General features: G+C 36.6%; 1 protein-coding gene across 16 annotated transcripts in view; it reads left to right on the top strand.

Moving 5' to 3' along the window:
* Nucleotides 1-23,835, top strand: part of ENTREP2 (endosomal transmembrane epsin interactor 2) — a 148,713-nt gene that overhangs the window by 99,852 nt on the left and 25,026 nt on the right. For 15 of the 16 annotated variants that reach the window (XR_014588807.1, XM_083851017.1, XM_083851024.1 and 12 more), the window contains 4 exons: nucleotides 2,223-2,330; nucleotides 16,725-16,885; nucleotides 17,491-17,629; nucleotides 21,391-21,466. Coding sequence is in view for 15 of the 16 variants with exons in the window: in XM_083851017.1 (XP_083707143.1) it covers nucleotides 2,223-2,330; nucleotides 16,725-16,885; nucleotides 17,491-17,629; nucleotides 21,391-21,466 (484 nt within the window). In the remaining variant the exon portion in view is untranslated. The remainder of the gene's footprint in view (nucleotides 1-2,222; nucleotides 2,331-16,724; nucleotides 16,886-17,490; nucleotides 17,630-21,390; nucleotides 21,467-23,835) is intronic. The other variant, XM_083851026.1, reaches the window with a different exon arrangement.

Here is a 23,835-nt window from a genome sequence, read left to right as displayed (position 1 = left end):
CGCGCCAGGTATGTTAGGTGATAACTTAAATTTAATAACAGTAATAACAAAATAGATGTGAAGTAAAATACCACAATATCACCTTAAAAGCCCCGCTCCTGAGTGTTTTTGAAGTTTCAGGCTTTTATAGTTTCTCTCATCTGGTGCTTTTCAGTTTATCTTGCAGTCTACTTTTCTGTAATTATGAAGTAATTGTACAGGTTCTTTTTTGTTTGCTGTTTTATTCCTTTTCATGTCTATAATGAGCTTTACTTAGCATAGATTTAGCAGAGAGCTAGCATAGCCTCTTTCAAAAATCTTAAACTCAGGTAAGTATAAGTAAGAATGAGGTTTGCTCTGTAGCATTTCTCAAATAAAAATAGTTTTGTCTTTGTGGTTTTGCTTCTGTCCTTACCCAGGAGCAGGACAAAGAGGATAGTAGTTCTACAGGGAAGGATCTGGAGCTCTGTGGACAGAAGATAAGTCAGTAAATTACTGTTGCAAAACCCCTCAGTTATCACCGCAGGATGTGTAAGGATGAGTATAGTTTATAAAGGACAAATGATAATCCTGACGCTTAGAGTCAACATTTGCAAGACCTCAGTTATGCCCCATTTAGAATTCTGCATTTGAGGAAAAATGTGGAGAAGCTTGAAGGTGAACCAGAGGAAATCGAAGAAAATAATCAGAGGCCTAGAAAATTGGTCTTGGTCAAGGATTTCAAGAAGTTGGGTTAACGTTCTGCAATAAAGGAGGAAAGACTTTAAGCGTGATGACTGAGTCTAAAAATGTAAAACACTGTGGTAACGGCCTGTTCTCAAAAGCTGTGGAAGAAAAAGAGCAGTGGTTGTTTACTGTAGGCTGGACATAAGGAAAACATTTTAATGGTATTGCAGGTGGTTAAACATCGGAATTGCGGGATGGAGCGAGCTGTGGGATCTTTAGGAACAGATGAAAGAAACATCTGTCCTGAGGTACAGAAGCAGTACGAGGGCCTTAGGGACACTTTATATCAAAGTTGTAAATTAGGATCCAGAGTGTATTATTGAGCATAGATGGTATCAAGTTATACCTCTGGATTAGCTAAAACTTTTGGTTCTAAAGGCCTGTAGTTTGTAACTTAGATCCTTTAGGAGGCTTTTTATGCAGAGAGTGTTTTTACTTGTGGTATATTAACAATTTGGGGATTGTTTCTCATCTGTTCTCTGTGAAATACTTTTACTGGCTATTCTGAATACTAACTGAGCAACATCGTTGTCACAAGTACGACGGCAGGTAGGCAGTTGCTGTAGAAGGACTGTAGTGGTTTTGGAACATTACCAGCATGTTGGATGAACCGCTGTTCCTTTTCTTTACTTGTAAGAAAAATAAAAATCCAGTCATTGGAAGAAATGGATGCTTTTTTTTAATTATAACTTTCTTTTTTGTTTTTAATTATACCTATAATTAAAATGTTTCTCTCATTCTACTTAGTAAGTAGAAATACTTGTTCTGTTTGGAAAATGTATTAAAAACAAAACCAATGTGGCAGTATGCACTTCCTTTGTCAGCACAAGGTGAAACACGCAGATGCAGTCAGTGCTTTTTTCTCATACCTAAAAATATGTATGTTTCTTTCTAATGTTTCAGATGCATAGAGTATCTGATATAGGGTAAATTTCTAGATTTCATGCTACATTTTCCATTGATTTTTTTTATCACATAACCCTAATAGGTAGATTTCAAATATTGAAGGCAATGAAATTTCTTTGTGTTTTTGTTTTGCTTTGTTTTTAACCAGAAGTGCATTTCTTAGTATTTTGCTAGTGAGAGCTGTAGCTCGGGGTCTACTATGAAAGCAGCAATTTGTCTTTTGCAAAGTAGCTGGAAAACTTGAAGTATTAATATTTATGACGAAATCCCTAATACCAAATGTAGTTTGATAGGTGGGGAAGGGAAGATCGTAGTGTCATTTGTGTCGGAAAGGACCCGTGAGGTCAAGTACAGCCATCATACCACTAGGAAGTGCAGTACTAAACCACGTCCCTAAAGATGTTTGTCTCTGATTTAAGATGTTTGTCTCTGGATTGTTTGCTGCTGGTTTAAAAGACAGTATTACATGCTGAATGAGTTCTACACAGCTAATTGAGACCATATGAAATTGATAGCAAGTGACGGTGATTATTATCAAATTGCTAAAAATATTTCCTGTCCTTTGTGTCCCTGACATAAGAGATGATATTCTGATGCATGTCTTTTCACAGGATCTGTTGTTCAGTGTATGCGCTCTCAATATCATCTCCACCATTGTCTGTGCTTTGGCAACAGCGATGTGTTGCATGCAGATGGTTTCTTCTGATCTTCTGCAAATGGTGAGTATGTTTCAGTGACAACACAGGATGTTGTCCAACATAACATATTTTCCTAATTTATGTATGCTCATTTGTACCTACTCCTTGCTTGTAAACTTAGGCCTGTGTGTCTTTGTGTAGTGTTAGAATGCGTGTACATGGGTGTGTGTTTTATCTGTGTACATCTGTATAAATACAGCATACAGATGTATGCAACATGAATAGCTGCTGCATTAGAGGTGTTTACATATTATTTTAGAGAGTTATATTCAGGATTTTGCAATTGGGAGTAAATTAGCTTTGTTACCAGGGTTATAAACAAGGTTCAGTTTATATGTGCACATTCCATTTTCTGTCATTGTGTGTATATTATCTTCAGTTTGCACACTATCCAGAGCAATTACTTAGCTTTGAGATACTACTTTTCTAGTATGAGAACTATGTAGTGTGAGAACTACGAGTTCAGAAGTGGAACTTTTCACAGCACTGTGCCAATGATAATATTTCCCATAAGGAAAACATGTTTGGCTTCAGAGCAGCACTTGTGTTTAACTTAGTTAAAATACATCCTCAGTCTGTGACATGAAGGAATTACTTCATGTGTTATAATACAAGTCAGACAAAATAAAATAATGTTACATAAATGCATCTTTTCTTGTATCACTCTGCGTTCATATTGTGTGCACTTGTAGCCACTTAAAAACAGCGCTTATGGATGTAGTGGATGTCAAACAGCATTGACAAAATTAATCATTTCAGCTCAGGACACATTGCACTTTAAATCTTAAAGGATTTTTATCCATTGTAGTTATTCTTTCTTTTCATGTACTCCCCAACCCCCATGATATTTGCTGCAGGATTCCCCTGAATAAAGATCTTGCTCACAAAATAACTTTGCAGTGATGACAGGGAGACAGACTGATCACCACACCTGCAAAGTTCTGTCTGTCTAACGTAACAAGGGTTGCAGTGATCCGGGAGTGGAATCGTGTGTTCAGAGAACCTTAACCTAGACTTTATTTTGTGTTAAGAAGAAGAAGAATGTACAGATGACAATGAACCAAGAATGATACTAAAGTACATCAGACAGGCATGCATAAGATGTAGTAACCTCAATAGGAATACATTAAAAGCGCACAATTTTTCTCTGCACCACTTCTTTCTTCACTTTTTCCATAGAAGTGTTTCTTTACGATGTGGCCATGCTACCATTAAATCAGTTTCTTTTTACTTCCCGTGCTTTGTGCTTCTGGCTTTTTGTCCTCTTGCTTAGTTGTCTGTTCCCCCAGCCTTTCAGCTCTCTTAATAAGAATTTTCTTCCCTCTCCACAGAAGAAGGGAAATACGTATTTCTTTATGCTCAGCCCCTTGTTTATCCTTAAGCTTTTCCCTTTCTTTTTTTCAAGTTGCTGAGCCAGATTCTAACCAGGCCTAAGTGAGCGTAACTTCCCTGGGGCTACGCTGACTTAGACCACCTGATCTTTGACCTGAAGATTTCTTTTTTCTTCGGCTATTTTCAGTCTATTGTCCCGTGATGTTTGGTCCCCTTTTGCTACACCCAGAGATCTGATTTACTTCCTTTTTTCTTGGTCGTAAATCCTTGATGCATATTTTTTCTTTTACTTTCCACCAAGGTATCCATCTTCTCTTGCCAGGGTTCTGTCCCACTGGAAGTTTAAGATTGCAGCACTGAGATACCATCCCTTTCAGAAGACATGGTTTTATGTATTATATTCATTCTTTTACTCTGTTCTTACTGTATTCAAGAGCTGCATTGGCTCTTTTCTAGGAAGAGGAGCTATAAAAATACAAGTTCTACCCAACAACAGCATTATTAAGTATGGAAAATCCTCCTCAGACATCACTAGGTTACATAGCCTTTAAACTTGCTGTCATTAGCTTGCCACTCGCTGTGGCTCATGTGCTGTGTTAGCACTCATCTCAGAAATTAACCAGTTAGAACGGTGAATTTCTGCAAGTTACTCAATCCTGAAATCATGTCTAGTTTTTCTCTGGTACAAGGCTATTCTGTGTGCTTCAGGTATTTTATTTCCTAGCAACATTCAGCTCGTATGTAAATACAGTTTCACGAAAATCTGCAGCAGTGTTTCGTGAGTATCTGCCTCCTTGTGTAACTTTTGCAAACAATGAGTATCTGATTCACACAAAAAAACTGGCAGTATTTTATTGGAAACTGCTACCTTTTGATGTGCTGATCTATTAGTAAAAATGTCATGAAAGCTATAAACAAAAGCTATCCAATAGCACGCACAGATTAAATGCTGTACCTAGAGGTGTTAGGCTCACAGGAATTAAGCAGAATGAGCAGAAAAGAATCATTAACAATCCTTAAAAGGACTGCTTCATTTCAGTCCCTTTTTTTTCCCCTGAACTTTCTTAACCATGTGAACTATCACACATATCCTAACCTGCTTTAATTACTTTGAAGATAAAGTTCAAGCCTCAAGTGAGGGATCAAAGAAATAGAGAGAATGAATATAGAAAGTCAAATGCCTTGGCAAAAATAATTATACCCTATGATACATTATAACCCATAATAACTGTACTTGATTCGTTTTCTGTAAGCTGTCAGTATTTCCCATCTTTTTCTTTGTATTTGTTCTAATACAAAGATATCTGCCATTTTTGGTGGATGTTCTTTTAAATGTTATTAAACTCATGTTTACATTGACCTAATGTATGCAATAATTCATAGATTTATGCCAATCCTACTCTTCTGTTAGTGATAGTTCCTGGGTAGAAAAAAAAAAAAGTGCTTCAGTACATGTTTTATAATGGCACCAATGATATTTAAGCTTTATAGGTCCTAAATTTAACAAGTAAGAACTCTTTCTTTCTTAATTCCGTTTTCTTAATGCACAGTTTTTGTTACCTGTTCTCATTTTGAACAGCATTCAGGAAGTTTAGGGTGTAAATTATCCTTTTGTTAAAATAGATATGCGGGCACTGACTAAAGTAAGATTCAGTGGGACCTGGATTATTTGCTGCTGGTGCTGTGTTGATGATTATTTAGCGCTTTGTTGACTCAGTTTTCAAAGTTGTCTGTCTTCTGGATTAGAAAAAGGGAACTGACCTCTGCCAAATTACCATAAAATTTAAGAGAGATTTCTGTTTTTTGAATATAATTAGCTTCTGTGCCTGATGACTTTTTTTTTAAGACACATTTTGGAAGAAATCTATTATTATAGTTTTTTTGTTTCAGTGGAGAAAAGCTATATAGTATTTCAATTAAGTGATTGTTTTGCTTAATATCATAACAACCATGCAAGGCACTGGATATGTAGCCTGCTACAACTCAGCTATTTTTTTTATATGACTTTATTTTATTTAGTGTAACAAAATCTAAAAGTTATCTAATCATAGCATATTTTATTGGTTATTTGCCAATTTTAACACTAGATTTACTACTTTACATATAAAGTAGAAGGAATACATTAGAAAAACATAACCGCTCCCATTTTCAGGACATGCGAAGAACCACGCAAATTCATGTGGTACGACTCATGCTTACCTAAATCGATATGTTTTATCTGAAACCTAACCTGAGGACTTGGTCTAAGAATCAGATGAGAACAGGATTTGCAGTCATGTATATGTGTGGGTGTCCTAAATAGAAGTTGAATCTCTGATCCAGTTGATCCAAGGACAGCCGGATATAAGCATGCTTTTCTGTTTTTATCCTCTGTTCACTATGGTGTGTTACTTCTGTTGCTGTGTCTGAATTTCATAAAAGCTCTCTTTCATCTGATATGATCAGCATGTATTACTAATTGTCACCACAGTAAATGAGAAAGCATTCTACCTGGCAGTCCTGAAAAGCAAGCACTGGGGCTCAAGCACCCAGCATCCATTTTGGTTCTTGTAGGACGTGTCTGAGAAGTGTACTGCCATTAAAATGTGTGAGCCAGTTTGGGAGGTGGCAAACAGAATGCCAGCAGAAATGTATCTAAATGCTGACAGTGTTTAACGGGCAGAGATATTCACCTCTTGCATGGGAGACCTCAAGTATATCTCTGAAATTTGATCTGTTGCCACTTCAAAATTATTCATGTACACGTGAGTAAAGACTCACTAAAAAGCCCATCTGCTGGGTGAATACTAAATATCAAAATGCCTGTGAATGACACTGAGCAGACTGTGGAAATTTTAGTGTAATTACAAGACTGAAGATGACATAGCACTTTTGGATATCAGCAGTGTGATTCCAGATTCTTTGGATAGTGGTATAAATGAGACCGTTGTTTAGGGCTTGAATCTCTTCATTATCTTCTGATTCTGTTATTGTCACACTCTATGTTAATACATGGGTGTTATTTGAAGTTTCGGAACCCCCACAGCCCCCCCTCAGGCTCTTCATGTCAATATAACTTGGCAGGTGTTCTTTGTTCAGAACACTCAACTGCTGGTCTCTTATTACTTCATAGTATATCAGTTATGATTTCTTAAAAATAAGTGACGTTGCATAACTAATAAGGGGATGATAATGCCAGGAAGAGGAATTATAGAGTAGGCAGCTTTGGTGAGAGTCTCTTTTTTCAGGTCTGGTAAAAGTATGTTTTCTCAATCACATGTCTCCTGGAAATATCGCAAACTACTTTTACTGCTTTACATTTTAGTTTCCTTTAGTTTTTACTTTTGAATTCATAAAAGTAGAAATGTTGAAAGTGTTGTCAGAAACCAAGCTGAAATCTGCTGTGCATCAGAAACCAAAATAAATCTCTAAGTACTTACTAGTCACCAGTAATAAAAAGAAATATAACAACTTCTTTCAGCAACTGCTCCTCTTTGTTAGTGTGTTTTATAGAATTTGTTTTCATGAATAAAATTTTGCTGAATTTTTCACAAGTAGCATTTCATGTGAGTTTGAGAAAGGGAACGATGTCTTTGATTTGAAGTGTTGAAATATAAATTCTGGTGGTAAGATCTTATCCTGCAAGCAGCAAGATCTTACCCTGGAAGAAAAAAAAGCTGAAAAGAGGAAAGGATAAAAAAGGATAAGAAAATAAGTTTACTTGGTTGGTTGGTTTTGTTTGGTTGGTTTTTGTTTGTTCTTTTTGTTTTAATACGTGCAGTTCAGTTTCTGGAATATTTCAGGTGTAGCATATAGCACAGGACTAGGTGAACCATTGTGGGTTTGAGCTTTTATTACAGGACACAAAATCTTATTTTCCTAGGTTGTTCCTTCTTTGAGTTGACTAATTCAAGAAGTACTAATTCAAAAATTTCACCCCTCTTTACCCTTTCTCACAGGTGCAAATTTCCTTTGTTACATGTTTTGCTACTTGGGACAGTTTAAGACTGCACTCCATTTCAGGGCTTCCCAGAGCTGTTCTTTCTGCATACACACTCCTCCAGCAGATAATGTGAATCACATCAAATTATGTCAGTGTTCTGAAATGCGAAGAAACATTCCTTAATAACCAAGCTGCCACTTCCAGGATATTTCATTTGTTGCTTTAAGGCAGTTTCACTTTGCATCTTGTCAGATGAATGGCAACTGCAAAAATTCACAGTATTTTCTCCAGAAGGAGAAATTGCTTCAGCTAGGTAAAGAAATACAAGAAATTGTGCCCGGTGTGGCCAAGTTAAAGCCTGAGGTACACCTACTCCATTCTTTCTTCCACTCCAAAAATGTTTGTACGGTACTTATCCTAGAAGTACAGGTACTGATACCATTCAGTGTGTTCTGGTGTTACCACCACCACTACTAACTGTTCATCATACTATGTGATACCTAAAACAATCTGTTATTTTATAAAGGAAACAAGGTGATGACGCAGCTCATGCTGCGCTACAGCACATGCAAGCCGTAACTTACTGTTTCCATTCAGTCATAATAATAATTCAGTGTGTCATTAATAGTTTAAGCTGTATGCAATACTGAAATTAATACAGAAAAATAATTTATAAATCATTTGCATGCAGTTGAATGTAAGTTGTGCAGTGCAGTCACACTACATGGCGGTCAACTTGTACTTAGTGATCAGAGAAAAAGCTCCCACCAATTTGGATGTAAGACGCTGCTTTGCTTTTCTTAGAGAGGTCTGTACCTCTCTATATATCTATATTGCTATATATCACTATATGGAAAGAGAATAAGGTTATTATAGTAACTCAGGATGTTGAAAAACTTCTAAAAGAAGGACTTATACATTTTTAAACAAAATTTTCATGTAATTTGAGGATATTAAGAGTAAAATATAAGTAATTAGACAAGTCAAACAATAAATGTTCTGAGGGGAGGTGAAACAGCAGTAAAGCTAATGTCAAACAGCTCTTTTTCATTTCTTACATTTATTATTTTATTCTGATTCTGTACATTCTCTCACTATTTTTTTTCTTTGTTTTGTTTTGGTGTTGATCATTCATATGTCGATATGTACTAGCATTGCAAACATTACACGGAGCTCTCAAGTTGCTGCCCAGGCCTTTCTTTTTCTTTTCATGGACGCTTAAAGCTTTTTCTCTTCTAAGCATTAGCTCTTTAATTCATTGGATTTGTTGAAATTTATACTCTATTATAATGCTTTGCTACTTAAAACTTTCTTATGCAACGGAAGGTAGTTCCATTCCTACTGGTTAGATCGCAAATTTATTGTGAGTATCAATTGAATTTGTTTCTGAAATAAAACAATGTATTTTCTTGGCTGGGTTTTGAATATGTGAAAACTGAAAGGACAATAGGATAGATTAATTATCTCAACTCTAAATGTTCTTTTTCTGTACTTATTTGTAATTGAAATAATCTTTTGCAGTTTAATGTGAGGGTTGTAGCAATGTGTCAACTTTTAAATTTACGTTACTCTTTTTAGGGTTGTTGGTTTTTAGAAAAATACATTACTAGCTTTTGCTGTGAGTTACTGTTTCTTAAATAAAATTTCATTCAGTCATTAGTTTTTCCAGTAGTTATATCTATGTTAGTGATAGCAGAAGTTTTTCATCTAAGAAGAAATTGGAATTTAATAAGGAATGGGGATAAAAAGCGGTCTACTGAGATCTTTTGTATTTAAGCAGGATAGATCATCTCTATTGCTGTATTCTATTCATTGAACAAGTGAAATTTTTGTTGGCTCAAATTTGTATGATAGCATAGAAAAATCAGTGTAGCAAGTATATTCAAACTATATAGATGTCAGAATACGTACAGACAAGTTGTGTGTGTTAGCACTGTGTAGTAGCATGGGCCTTTATGTGAAGCTCAAAGCTTTCTGACATCTATCTTCTGAAGGAAACAGATCAGCTGGAATTCTTCAATTGTACTTTCTCTCTATGGTGAATCTTTTTGCATTGATAGCTAAAAATGAGACAATCTCTGTCTATTTTGAAATACTTTTGTTCCAAGACAGGAGAGAGACCACCTAGAATCCAGATTCAGTGGTAGCTATGGTGATATCAAAGACAGAATTCGGCTGTTTATGCTGCACTTGTCCTGCTGATTATTTGGAACTGCACAACGCTGTTGGCAAAACTAGCATCATGTCTAACATGTTGAACTAACACATGTAAATTTGTGTTTTGTAAATGAGAGGTTTTTTTAATAAGCTTATCTTGAGAAAGATTTAAAGCTTATTTGAGATAAATATAAGCTTTAAAAATCTAAATCTAAAGATAAATCTAAAAAAGCTTATCTTGAGTTCCATCGCACAGGACATTAGAATGCTTAACTATTTCCTCTGGTCCCCCATTCATAGCTGGAAGGCAGAGCAATTACTAAAAACCACGTATAGTTTGTGCTGTAGTTTAGGAACACTTATTACGTATGGTGACAGATTTTCACTATAAATCACTACCATTTCCTTTCACATAAATTTCATTTTTAAAATAAAATCTCTTATAAATGAGGAAGAAAAAAAGTGCAAGAAAAAAAAATAGAAGTCCAAACATTTTTCCTGGTTTATATCTCAAATTAATTAATCTCAGAACAATTCAGAACTTTTTGAATTTATATTTTGCTATATATATATTTATAAAAGTTACTCTAAAGAATAGTTCTATTGTATTGGTTTCTTTTTTTAGTTAATATTTCTAATATATCACTCAAATACCTTAAGTAAAGCAGCTCAGTATGAGAACAAGATCTTGCTAGCATTGTCTAACCTTTTATCTTGGTGTACCATCCTGAAATAGTAATAATAATTTAAAAAAAAAAAAACTTCTAGCAGAAGCTTCAAATTAATTGAGAGTTGATCTTAAGTTACTAAATACTTAATACTTTAATTATATCAAAACCTAAATTTTCTGTTTTTTTTTTTCTTCCCACAAACATCACTTAGCAGTGCTGTGAAGCCCAGTAGACGGTGCTTTTAGAAATATCATGCACTGCAGGTAACATATGTCCATAGAAACATCCTGAATGTAAATATAGCCAGATAACTGTTCCCCTTGCTCCCACCAAAAATAAAGAAAAAAGCACAATGGGAACCTTTGGTGTAGAAAAACTTATAACAATCTTAGAAAATGTACCATTCTCTATTCCAAATTCTATGGGTAGAATAAGAATATGCAATGTTTAAGAATATTTAAAATACAGAGTCAGTGCTTCAGGAAAGCTGTATTGCCACAGACCAGTCTCTGTGGGGCTCCAGAGCTAATGGCTTGTGGTGATTATAGAAACAGCAACTGGAAACAATGGAGTACAACATTTTGAATGTGTTTTCCTTATCCTTACCTTCTATTGCAATTTCCCTTTGTGCTCAGGGCAGCCTGTAAGCCTGGCTCGATCCTTCTGTTCTTGCAGACAATTAGTATCTACCTTTCTCTCCAGGAAATACTAACTCCACAATTTTAAAAAAGGAGAAAAGCAACCTGTCCAGGAGGCGGACAACAGTTAATTGAAGACAAGTATTCTTACAAAGAGCTTTTATTATAGATAACATGCCAATATTTAATTACATGCAATTATTTTTTTTCCTATCCCCAGGAATTGGCAAGTTTTTAGAAATGTCAGAGAGAGTGAAATGAGGATAATGAGTACTGGAATCTCCAAAGGAATTATTCCAAAGTTACAGTGTAAATGTATTAAATGTGATATGGAAGGCAGAGTTAATTACATGCAGGTATGGGAAGTAGTCTCGATAAAAAGGTTGCTCTACAGCACTAGTGGCATACTCATGTATGGCAGTTACTGTTTTAGAGATGTCATGGGTTGCTGAGCAGTAAATCACTGTTGTTCACGTGGAGTCAACAGTGCTGATCAGCTGCAGAGTACACAGAATGGAGGATGTCTTTGTTCTGGTTTGGTGGGGATGAACCATACCTGAAATACAGATGAGGAGTTCTTAGTCTTACAGATCTGGGGTAGAAGGACTTAGCACGTTGTATTACATCAGGTAACTGTTTCTTTAGAGAATTAAATTTACAGTTCTGTCTGCTGTTTTGTCAATTCAGTAATGATAGTTCTCTGTCGGCTTTTACCTGAATATACTCAAAATATTCTAAATATAGATAGTAAATGACAACCATTCTGGTGACTCCAGTGGCCATCTTATAGAACTATGAGTGAAGAACTGGAAATTTGGTCTGACAATGAAAAAAGAGAATACATTTAATAGACTTATTTCTTACCTATCTAGTGGTGTTTGTTTCACCTCGAAGAACTAAAAACTGTGAAGAATAACCTTTCCATGAAGCACTGCCTTCTTCACTTGGAAATGACAGCATGTATGTCTTGCTGCAGGTTATGAGCTTGCTGAAAGGTGACTGACATTCAGTCCCATGTCACTGGCTGTGTGGAGTTCTCCTTACCATGGCATATGTACCCCTGAACATAAATGAATTTTCAAAAAACTTTTACTTCTGGTCTGCTGGAAGTGATGTGTTCCTAACACTTGTGTTTCTGATTCTCTTCTTGATAACAACTTGCTACTAGTGCGAGAGCTAACTTCTGTGTTGCATTCAGGCTCTGAAATGGGTATGAAAATGCAGCATTGTACAACTTCTGGGTTTACCCTGCCACAGCGGGATAGCGTGTTTTTGTCTTCCCTCATAACTGCAAACCAAGTAACAAATGAAGTTGTCCTCAGTATGAAATGAGGGCTGTTTGAATGAGAGAGCCTGCTCTATCAAAGTTAGGCATGTCCAATTCAACATACACGTTTCTACATGCAGTGTGTGCACTGTGTTGCCTTCTATATCTATTATGTATCAGACATTGCATACACAAAAGCAAGGCCATCTTTAGTCCAAGGATGGGAAAAAACCTGCATGGATGTAATATTTTGACTGCCAAGCTTCAAACATAACATGAGGTATTTCCTAAAAGAACAGTGTTGTGGTTTAACCCGGCTGGCAGCTAAACACCACACAGCCGTTCGCTCACCCTCCCCCCTCCCTCTCTGGGATGGGGGAGAGAAACGGGAAAGTGAAGCCAGTGAGTTGAGATAAAGACAGTTTATTAAGACAGGAAAATAATAATAACAATAATAATAGTGATAATGATAATAGTATTAATAATAATAATGTGTACGAAACAAGTGATGCACAATGCAATTGCTCACCACCCGCGGACCGATGCCCAGCCTATCCCCGAGCAGCCGGCCCCCCACCCCGGCCAGCCACCCCTATATATTGTTTAGCATGACGTCAGATGGTATGGAATCCCCCTTTGGCCAGTTTGGGTCAGCTGTCCTGGGTCTGTCCCCTCCCAGCTCCTGCTGCACCCCCAGCCTGCTCGCTGGCAGGACAGAGCGAGAAGCCGAAAAGTCCTTGGCCTGGTGTAAACACTGCTCTGCAACAATTAAAACATCAGCATGTTATCAGCGCTCTTCTCATCCTAATCCAAAACATAGCACCCTACCAGCGACTAGGAGGAAAATTAACTCCTGTCCTAACTGAAACCAGGACAAACAGCATGAATTCTAGATCTGTGTTTCATTGTCTGTTGGATTTCTGAAAGTTCCCAGCAGCTCCAGGTGGTCAAGAGAAATGGCCGAGCATTTGGGATTTCCAGAGACAGGGTTACCAAGTTATGCCTAGTAAATGTATTCACAGTAGCTATTAATAAGTGTAAAGTTATGCGAAGTTTTTAACAGTGTTGACTATTTATTGTATTTAACAGTGGTGCTGTTTACCATTTGTCCTCGTCCGTGACAATTTTCTATCCATTGCTTCTGCAGTCATCACTGGTTTAATCCCAAAAGCCTGGCTAGGAGACACACCGAGTTGTTTCTTAGTGTGAGCTATAGTTTTTGAAATGACACTTGAATGTAGCTTGACCTTGTCTGTACTTGTGACCAAGCAGGTCATACCAATTTTTGGTTTCACAGTTCTTGCTGCTATTCAATTGCCATCAACTATTTTGAGACTGATTACTCACTAACAACTGCTTTGTAATACAAAGAAAAGTGTGCTTCCTTGTAAGTGTTTGTCAGTGTTCCTCCACCTAGTCCAGCTCTGTCTGCTGCTTGCGTTTTCTTGCTGTTTCTTTTTCTAGTTGTCTCCCTTGGAGACTTCGCTTTACGTCTTTGCTGGGTTCCTGCCAGCCTTCAGCATTTGAGACTCTCTTCAAGATTTTTAAAATACATTTTATTGTAGGAAGAATAAACTTTTGCAGGCTGGTAGAGAAGAGGAGATAGGGAAGTATGGAATAACGTATCATTTAATTCCTGCTTAGTAGCTTTCCCGCTGTTTTCTCAAGGATGTCTGTTCTTTCTGATAATCCCTTATATTTGCAGTTGTTTCATTTTCTGCTAGTCTCCCTCTTACAGCCTCTTTCAATTTAATTTCTGTGCCTTCCGTCAGGATGATATCACGCAGGTAAACTGTCATTTATAAACACCCCTCCAAATATGTGTTTCTTTCATGTCCATTTTGCCACTCATTTTCAGCACTGGTCACACAGTTCATTGCCATGACTTGTATTCACAGTAAAGTTTTTTGAAAGGGATGCAAATGATTCTGCTGTTAAGCTGAACTGCATCTAAACATTAGGTCTGTTCCTTCTTGAATCACAGCCTACTCTCTCCTGTGCAAAACCTTTCCCTTCTGTCGCTTACATCCCACAAAATATATGCTGATGCTTCATTCACTGTAGAATTGCTCTCTGTTAATTGCCTTGTTCTGAAAAGTATTAAGACTATTGCCTGTTATATATGTCCAAATGAAACAAGCTCTGGGAAGCTTGAGAAAGAGATAAAGCTACCTCTTCTCTGGTGGAGGAAACCAACTGCTGGGTTCCCTGGCAGTATGTGTAAATAGCCTGGGGGAACGTAAAGTTGTAAAAGAGAAGTGCTCAGTGTCAAGACCGTAAAGATGACCCAAATCATTACCTCTTCTAGGAAAAGGAGAATTGTCCAGAGTCTGTTGGAATCAACTAGGGTACAAAATGTGAGCTGAGTGCACAGATATGCTTTCATTATGATATTTTTTTCTACAGATTAAGGTCATTTAGTTAAGTTTGGTTTAATTTCTGGAAGAGACCCTTTTTTTGTTTTTACTGGCACTAGATTGATATTTCATCTTTACCTTTAGTTGCTTTCTGTTTTTCTAAAATATTCTTCAATGGGTTTGGGAAGATAACGGACTGATGGTCGTATGTATCACTTAAGGCAAAGGCTTGCTGTTTAGCAATTAACAGTAGTTAATGTAATCACAGAATCATCTAGGTTGGAAGAGACCTCCAAGATCACCTAGTCCAACCTCTGACCTAACGCTAACAAGTCCTCCGCTAAACCATATCACTAAGCTCTACATCTAAACGTCTTAGGTGTTTTATTCTGTAAGAGAAACCTGTAGAAATGCCTGATTGTACTCAGGGTAACAGCATCAGACATTCTATGTAATGAGGATTAAACCTCTTATTCCTGTACCATTAGTAGACATGAAAAAACATCTGAAAGTCATTGGTTATAGGTTATAAAATAAAGTATTCTGAAGTGAAGGTTCTATATTTAATAATTGTGAAAGTATCTCTAGAGATACAGCTAGTAAGGAACTACTGGTTCATTTTCCCAAACAGCTGAAATCAGTCCTCCCTGGCCCTATGTTGTGTTGCTTCAAAAGTGAAAGTTTAATACAACATACGTAGTGTGTTTGGTAGAATTAAGATGTAACTCAAGCTTCTAAATACCAAAGACCAATAACACTTGTGCAGTGATCTAAAGTCAGAATAACTGTGCCAAGGCACATTTTTCTGAAGTAGTGAAAAATATAAAACTGACAAGAAAAATGAAAGTCGGTTACTATCTATTTATTGGATTTCCTGAGTATAAATGTTTTCATTTTTTAATTGCTTTTTCAGTCTTTATCGTGTTTTTTAAAAATAGTAATGATATAATGAGATGACAGTACACACATCTTCCCTTATTCCAATGTAAAAGAGAAATGTGCCTTTGGTAAATTTTCTTAGCTCACTTGTTGTAAATGGCAAGAGCTAAAGAGCAGCTTACCTAAAGATCTAAAAAAGTGGTATGACAGCAGAAGCTTGCTGAAGAAGGAAGCATTTCAGTCCTTTTTGATTGTCTGTTGATTCCCTTTCTTTTGTGGGAGCCAGGCCGAGGCATCTGGATTCCTTGTGATCTGCAGAATGTCCATATTTAACCCTGAAGCAGTTTAAGCCTTTGCTTAGAAGGCTTTTTACCTGACACCAAAAGTATCAGAATGGCTTCTTGATATCACTGCTGTGCTAGAAGTTGATTAGGTTCTTGACACAAATATTGGCAGTGCTTTGCAGAATTATTAGTTTTTATTATTTATTGTGGTTATTTTCTTTTTGGTTGTGAGATGTTTATATGGAATAAATATGTATCTTACATTCATACCAGCATTTAAAACCTTTATTCAATGTATACATGTGCTCTATCTGTATCACCAAATGATAAATGTTTATTAAGAATAATTTTAAATGGTGCTTTTTTTGTTGTTGCTTAAGTGAAAAATATAGCATCCTTAGTCAAAATGTAATGACTATATGGCAACTGATTTCTAGTTTGTTTTATCTGGGGGTTGTTCAGTTTTGTTTTAAGCACAAGGCATTTCAAATTGGAAGCAAAAACATGCAAGTATTTTGTTATTTTAGTTATTGTATCTATTGTTACTCAATTATTAAAGTGCAGATGATGAAGTAGTGCTATAATAAATTTGTATTGTGAGGTAGAATTGTTTCTTGAAATGTTGTTTAATTTGAAATGCCTGTTCTCCACCCTAAGGGTAAGTGCTTTGAGGCACAGATCCCTCTGCCTTTAGTAAAACATTGTTTTATATTTTAGCAATTTAATTCTCACTCCTTGCTGATCTCACATATTCTTATGCTTCCAGAAGTGTCTCTTCCATTTCAGTATGGGTATTCATAAAATCATGTAGTGATCAGAATTGCTAAAACTGACCTTTGTTACAATTCATGTTATCGGTAATGGTTTTGTTTCTACCATCTGAAGGAACTTAACCTATTCATTTTCAGTTTCTGCCACAGCGGCCACATTCCGCCAATCCGGACTGCATGACTCCGCACGGGACTATCCTGCATCAAACCTTGGATTTCGATGAGTTCATACCACCAATACCACCTCCACCCTACTACCCACCAGAGTACACCTGCACACCTGTGGTAGAGGCACAGAGGTGATTCTTCTTCCCTGTTGTTAGTTACTGCATAGCTCTGAGCTACAGACTATGAAACTCTTTCAAAGAATACAAAGCAATGTCTTCTGCTTACATTAGGTGCTTCTTCTCCAGGGAGATTACATATCTATTCTGCAAACTTGTTAGAACTCATGCGGAAATATTTATATTAAAGCACTGTTGTGATAGAGAAGTGATTGAACTTAACTAAAGGCAGGGATAACAATACCTGAACTTAAAGCAGAACTGAGCTTATAGATAATCCTTTTATGGTTAACGTTGTGCACTTGAAGTTGAATGTGAGATTTAATTTTCTAAGGGAATGATTGCTGTGTATGTGCATTGTTGTGGAGTAGTGAAGGACATGAGTGATTGAAATGGGCTAGTACAGATGGCTGGTATCCAAAATGAAATGCAGTTTTTTAAAGCTACGCTATGAATGAAAGCTTCATTTTGGCTCTCTGCATTTCTTGAATGAAATTATTTGTAGTGTATTTGCTTTTGATACAAAGCAAGCTGTACATCACTGTGGCATAGATAATAGTCTGCCAAATAAATCTAATGTAATTTCCTAAGAGTTAATTTGCCTTGTTTGTGTTTTTAAGTAGAGGACTCCATTTGGACTTTGCTCATTCCTCATTCAGTGCTTTATATGAAGTCACCATTAACAGCCCAGGAATATTGTATCCAACTGAGCTGCCCCCTCCTTATGAGGCAGTGATTGGAGAGACACCTGCCAGTCAGGTAAGAAAAGTCAAAGGAAATTCTTTACGTAGTCTCCAAATGTTCGTGATGTGAAACACTTTTAGATTATTTTAATGATCTAAAATAATTTAGGAGTTAATTGTACTTTGAGTCAGAGGAACCTGCAAGCCCTGAAGGAGTTGATTTTTTTTCAGTAATTTTTTTTTTTTAAAAAGACAAAAGTAATATGAATTATACATTGTTTGGGGGGAAAAGATTGATCATATCTGTGATAAGATTTTTTTTTATGTAGTACTAAGTAAGGTTTAGAAGGTCTGTTTATTGTTAAGCACAAAATCAATTTGGGCACTTTTGTAATTGGGATTACACTTTGCATGTACATCAGTATCCAACAGCATAACAGCACCTAGCATATAACAAAAATATAATTTAACAAGCCATAATTTAAAGTAGCAAAGTCATGCTCTTTCAAGGAGACCATGAGCTTTAATTTATAGATGTATTAACTGCTAAACTTTGGTATCTGGGGTCAGTGTCAGTACCTTGCATGCCCATCTCAGGACAGATGGGTTCCAGAAGTGTTGGTCACATAGCGAAAAGGAGTGGTGATTTTAAATTACTAAGTGGTGGTAATTGCATAGCGAGTTTACATCTGCCTGATAGCTGCTGATTAGGAGAGCTTGTAGGAGCAAAATAATAACAGGTGCTCCATATCAGAAGTGAAGTATATAGGCAATGCTAACTAAAGCCTACACAGCAACTTTGTATGCTGCTTTTCATGGCAAAAGCCCTAGCCTATTTTTTGCAGTCAGTGTCACAATCAGTATGTAAATGGAGGAATAGAGACAAAGTCCAAGACAGTTTTAGGTCTTTAATAGGAAACAAATGGACTCCTAAATTTTTATGTGGTGCAAATGTTCCCATTTAATACACATCAAGCTACAGGACAGTGTGAACTGAAGCCCTCACTTTGCAATGGAAATCACGGCAGAGCTTTAGCTACAGAAGTGCTTCTGGGAACTATTATGTGACAGTAATTATTAATCTCTTACTGAGCATCAAGCAATAGATTGTGTTTGGGTTTAGATGGATTGAGCTCCTTAGAGTTTTATTAAATTGTATCAAATTAGATTCGGTATTCATGCATTTCATACACAACAAATGTCAGCGCTAATTTAACTGGTTGAATCTAAACAAAAATTGCTGTTGTCATCTGTACTGATTAGGAATTCTGGTTTTATGACCATGGAAGAAAAAGTTTTCCACACTATTTTCCGTGGGAGGTATTGACTAGGATGTAGAAAAGAACAAGCATATCAAGGATCTGGGTGAATTATACCAGTGACTATTTTGTGTTTTACTAACTTGTAGTGTGTTCAGACTTGTTAAAAGCATGTTTTTTCTTACCTTTTTCTATTGATAACTTAGTGACTGTGTTTGCCAGCCTTTATGTTGAAGAATGTACAAGTCAGTAAGGTTTGTTACACTAGGCAATGCGGGAAGCTGTGAAAGCCCACGTGCCAGCTGTACATGGCTGATCTAACTAAATCTTGTCACTGTTGTCTCCTACAACTAAAACCATGATTCTCCTTCCACACCCCCCCCCCCCCCCCCCCCCCCGGGCAAGAAGATTAATCAATTACAAATGCATATAAAGTAAATTCAGGAATTATTTTAGATTTACTAGATCGAAGCTACAGATGGTTCTTTTTCAGTAGTGGAGATTTGCCAAAACCTCAACCTTGCATGTAACTGATTTTATAGGCACTGGACCATTTTATAGGTACTAGACAATGCTACTACATCTGTCAGGTGACTGGGAGAATGTACAAGGCTAATAAACATTTCAGCACAAGTATTCAGCAGATATTCTTTTGTCATGGTAAAGAATTTGTGAAACGACATAAATTTTAGTAGAACCTTTAGATTTTAAAACAAAAACAGCAAACACCTTTAAAACATTATTTCTTCAGAAGTCTAGTTAAAGAAAATAATCATTTTATTTTCTGATCCAACTTTCTGCAGCAACAAAAAGCACTTGAGGACACTTCCTGCTTTGGACAAAACTTTACATCCTTTTTACAAGCTTATACTTGCTTCCATAAAGTTGCTCTTGCATTACCTATTTGAAAATAAAACTACAATTTCCATTTTCAAAAGTAAACTTTTTGCAGTTTGGTAGTAGGTGTTCAGGTTGGAAAATATAAATCTCCTAGCTGATGAAGGCTATTATTTCAGCATAAGCAGTAGAATATTTCTAAAACACTGATGTAGTAAATAAAACATGTACTAAAGACATGAATGTGTTGTGCTAGATCGAAGCAGAAGAGTAAGCACTTCCACAGTGAGTTCCCGGGAGTCATCTGCAACTTACAATGACATCACTGATCTTTTTCTTACCACAGATATGATAGTTTTCTTCAAAGAAAAAAGATCTCTTAAGAAATTTTCAAGTATATTTCTAAAAATATGACTGCTTTTGCCTCTTCTTTGTTTTCCAATCCCTTATTCATGTATTGCTGAGTTAAAATGTTTCTGGTTCTTTTTTATTTTGGGGGGTTATATTCACAAACCCTTAGGCTTAGAGTCACTTTAAAAATTGTGTCCGAAAAATGTTTTTTGATCACTTGGTGAGAGTAAGCTATGGATAGATGTTTTAGAAATGAGTGGGTGCAGTAAGCTATGTGTATATATGTATGCGTTAATCTACACTGGCATATGCATTGAAAGCTCTTTTCTTAATAAGTTCAGAGTAATAGCGTCACATTTAATTTTTTAGAAGGCCAGATACAAATTAATCTCTTGACAAAAAGGTTTTCAAAGAGGTGAATGATGGTTATTTCTAAAGTCTGTCACCAACTGTAATGAGCTTTTACTAGTTAATTGTGGCCCTACAGTAGTAGATTTGATTCTTTCTACTAAGGATAGTATTCATCTTATTCCCTTTGACCTGTCTTTCTATATTTTTCACATGTATTCTTATGAGCTATTTATTGGAACCTTTTTATGAAATATACACACAATAATCATAATCCCAAAGATCTGCTGAAAATTTAATGAGACTGGCAAAAAGGTTCAACACAAAGTCTATTAAAATCAGTAGAAAGAAAAATTTCCAAATTTCCGTTGTTTATGTATGAAGTTTTTCCAGCAGGACTGATTCTATATTTTGTTGTCACGATTTTCAAAAGTGAAGGGAAGTTACCCACTTAGATCTACTCTTTCAGAAAAAAGTCACTAGTATTATCTCCCTTCAGCAATCTCCGATAGGGTGAAGAACACCCTGCCCCTCAGTGTGGCAGTGATGTTATAGGGCTTAGAAATACAGCAGGTATTAACATCTTGGCAAATACATAGAGGAAAATACTGCTCTTATGATTGTTTTTGTGGTTATCTTTTTTCTCCATCCTTTTTAGGGTGATATAATGTGAAACGTAATGTGAAACGTAATACGAAAAATATAGAATATTGAAAAAGAGACTGTTTTTAATAAGTTTGAAGCACTGTAGACATGCAAGTTTTGTAATGTGGCCATGCAGCCCCAGCTGCTGTGTATTCAAGATGAATTTAGCTTGTAGATTCTAGAAAAACAAACTAACAAATGCTTTAAGCATGTTGCTTTGCACTGCATTTTTCCTGACCCAAAAACATTGTAAAATATTGCAATTAGTTTTCAGACTGAATAGCAGCAGATAGTTATTTCATGTTGCCAGCTCTGTATTGTTCAGATCATCAGTGCTATACTTTGTTTTGGTAAACTGCCTACTAATGTACTGTTTCATTACACAATTTTCATTTAGGTCACTGGTACTGATCAGCAAGTATCTGAATCAAGCTTGGGTGAGAGGAACATGACCCCGGGCTTCAGCACACAAGGTGATTGATCATAGTGTTATTGTCGTCTACTTGGCAGAGATATTTTTGGGTGGGCTTTTACTTCTTTTCTGCCTTTGCCAATATAGAAAGAAGGATTTGCTTCCAAATTGTTCATGGCAAGAACCTTTTCACAGCCATAAAAGATGTGGCTGGAAGCACAGCGGAATTGAGAAGGGAATTCTGTTTAACAAAGCATGCTCTGTAGCTCCCCTGGAAGCGTACTCATTGTGATTAAAGCCCTTTGAGGCAGATGCGGCAACTGTCATTTCTCTTTGAAGAGTTCTGCGTATAACAGGCAGTTTGTTTCTCATTGTCAGCAAACATGAGCGCCTGTATGATAGTGCACATGCCCCCTCTGCATGTTGTAGTTACCCTGCATGGCTTCCAGCAGCCCAGACAAAAAATGTGCTTCCCAAAGCACAGATGTGAATGAGAGTAGCATATGAGTAACATCTCAGAGCATGTTTGTTTTAAGTAAAAAAGTTACTAACAGAGGCCTCTTTAATGTGTCTGTTGCTGTGGAGGGCCTTTTAAACTCAGTGGTTTCAGCTATGCAGATTGAGAGATGCTGGGTAGTTTGCATTAAATAATTACTGTAGTAAAATTACTGTAGTAAAACTTCCAATACTTTTCATATAATTTCGTATAATGAACAGACTGGTAAGTGTTCTCAGTTAGTACACTTATAGGCAGAGAAGAGCAGCCTAGCAAGCAGAATCTGGTCTTAAACACGGTGTCTGTTCTGCATATAATTGAAGGACTTCAATTTCCAGAGCCATCAGCTGTCACCTTTAACTACTGCTAAATATTAAAACAAACAAGCTGATGTTTGACAACTGCAATGGAGTATGATAACTGAAGGTGACTGGCCTTTAATTTCTGTTATTAACAAGGACTTGGTTTGCACAGCTAGGTAGCAAAATACAAAAGTACGTTTGGACTTCACATCCACATATGAAACTAAATTTTAAGAGCAGGTCTTGCCAGTGCAAGACTTTTGACTACTTGGAAGCAGTGGACAAGCTCTAAAGCCATGGTTTTGATGTTACATACTGTGATGTGCACACATGAAGGGGAACCAGGAAGGTCCTCTGGTTGTGTGAAATCAATCAGATGTCACCATTCCCTGCCTTCTGAGCAGTGATCCCTTCTCATCTTCTTCAACCCCCTTCTCCTGCTTTGTATAGTACTCGGGGAAAAAAAAAAAAGTGCCCATGGAAGAGTAGCACAGTATGAAGCTGTAAATACAGTGTAAAGCCCTTGAGTGGTGGAAATACGGCGTAAGGCCCCTGAGGTGGAAAATGGTACAAACAGCCCCAGTCTAGCTCTCAGTTAAATCCAACCAAACCAGAGTTAAGACAGTGAAGAGTTTTGCTCTGAAGACAGGCACAAACTTCATACTTTCATTTATCCAGTTATCCATATAACTTTATAGATGTTTCAAAGCTTCATTTAAAAGAATATGTTGAAAAGAATCATCTCATTAGGTAAAAAATGTTTGGGGACCCATCACATATATAAGTGGTCCAATAAACTACTGCAGTTTGAGCAGTGCATATTATGCATTTTTAACATAATGTAGCTGCACAGATGTATTTCAGTAAGTGATTATAATGTCCTTTTTGGCAATCTTGTGATTGCGTTGTAAGTATTACAAATCTATTTCCTAGGAGCCCCAAAAGAAAATAGTTGGCTTGATCCATTTTATGTAAGGAAAAAATGTCTTTCATAAAATCTAATTTCATGAATACTTGTTTTTCATTTTAATAGTTAATTTCTGCCTACTGTGAAAAGCTTTCTGCTTCCTAGACACCAAAATTTGGGGGTGCTTATAAGCATTGTCTTATTCACTGCAAGATCCTATTTTTCTGTTCCTGTGAACACAAAAGTTACAATACGTTTGTCTCATGAGTATGGTTAGTGACAGCTGTTATGCAGAAAAGGGCATCAGAGGATGCTGAGCTGAATAGAATAATGTGATTTGTGTTTTGTAAATGTTTTGATTTTGGATGTAGGACCTTCTCAGGAATTGCAGTCAGATCTGGGAAAAATGTTGCTTATATTACTGGAGACTGGGAGATGATGTGATCTAGTTCTATTTCTTCCGTTTCTGTCACAAATTTGGGAATAATGCAGAGCCAAATACTTTCCTTCATACAAGGAGTCATTTTCATCCATAACGTCTATATGAACACACGACAGAGGAAGTGTTAACGATGTCAATTTGTAATACAGAGGGCTTCCAAGATGATGTGGCCCTGCACAGAATGTTTAGCTTTTATCTGAAGCGTGAGTGTGTGATTTCTTAGGTTGTGTGCCAGAGATGTGTTGTCAAGAGTTTTCATTTGTAAAGATCTTAGATACATGTT

Source organism: Anser anser, assembly GCF_964211835.1.
Source record: "Anser anser genome assembly, chromosome: 10".
NCBI classification, from domain to species: Eukaryota; Metazoa; Chordata; class Aves; order Anseriformes; family Anatidae; genus Anser; species Anser anser.
Note: the sequence above shows the minus strand (reverse complement) of the source record. Positions and strands in the feature narration are given on the sequence as shown.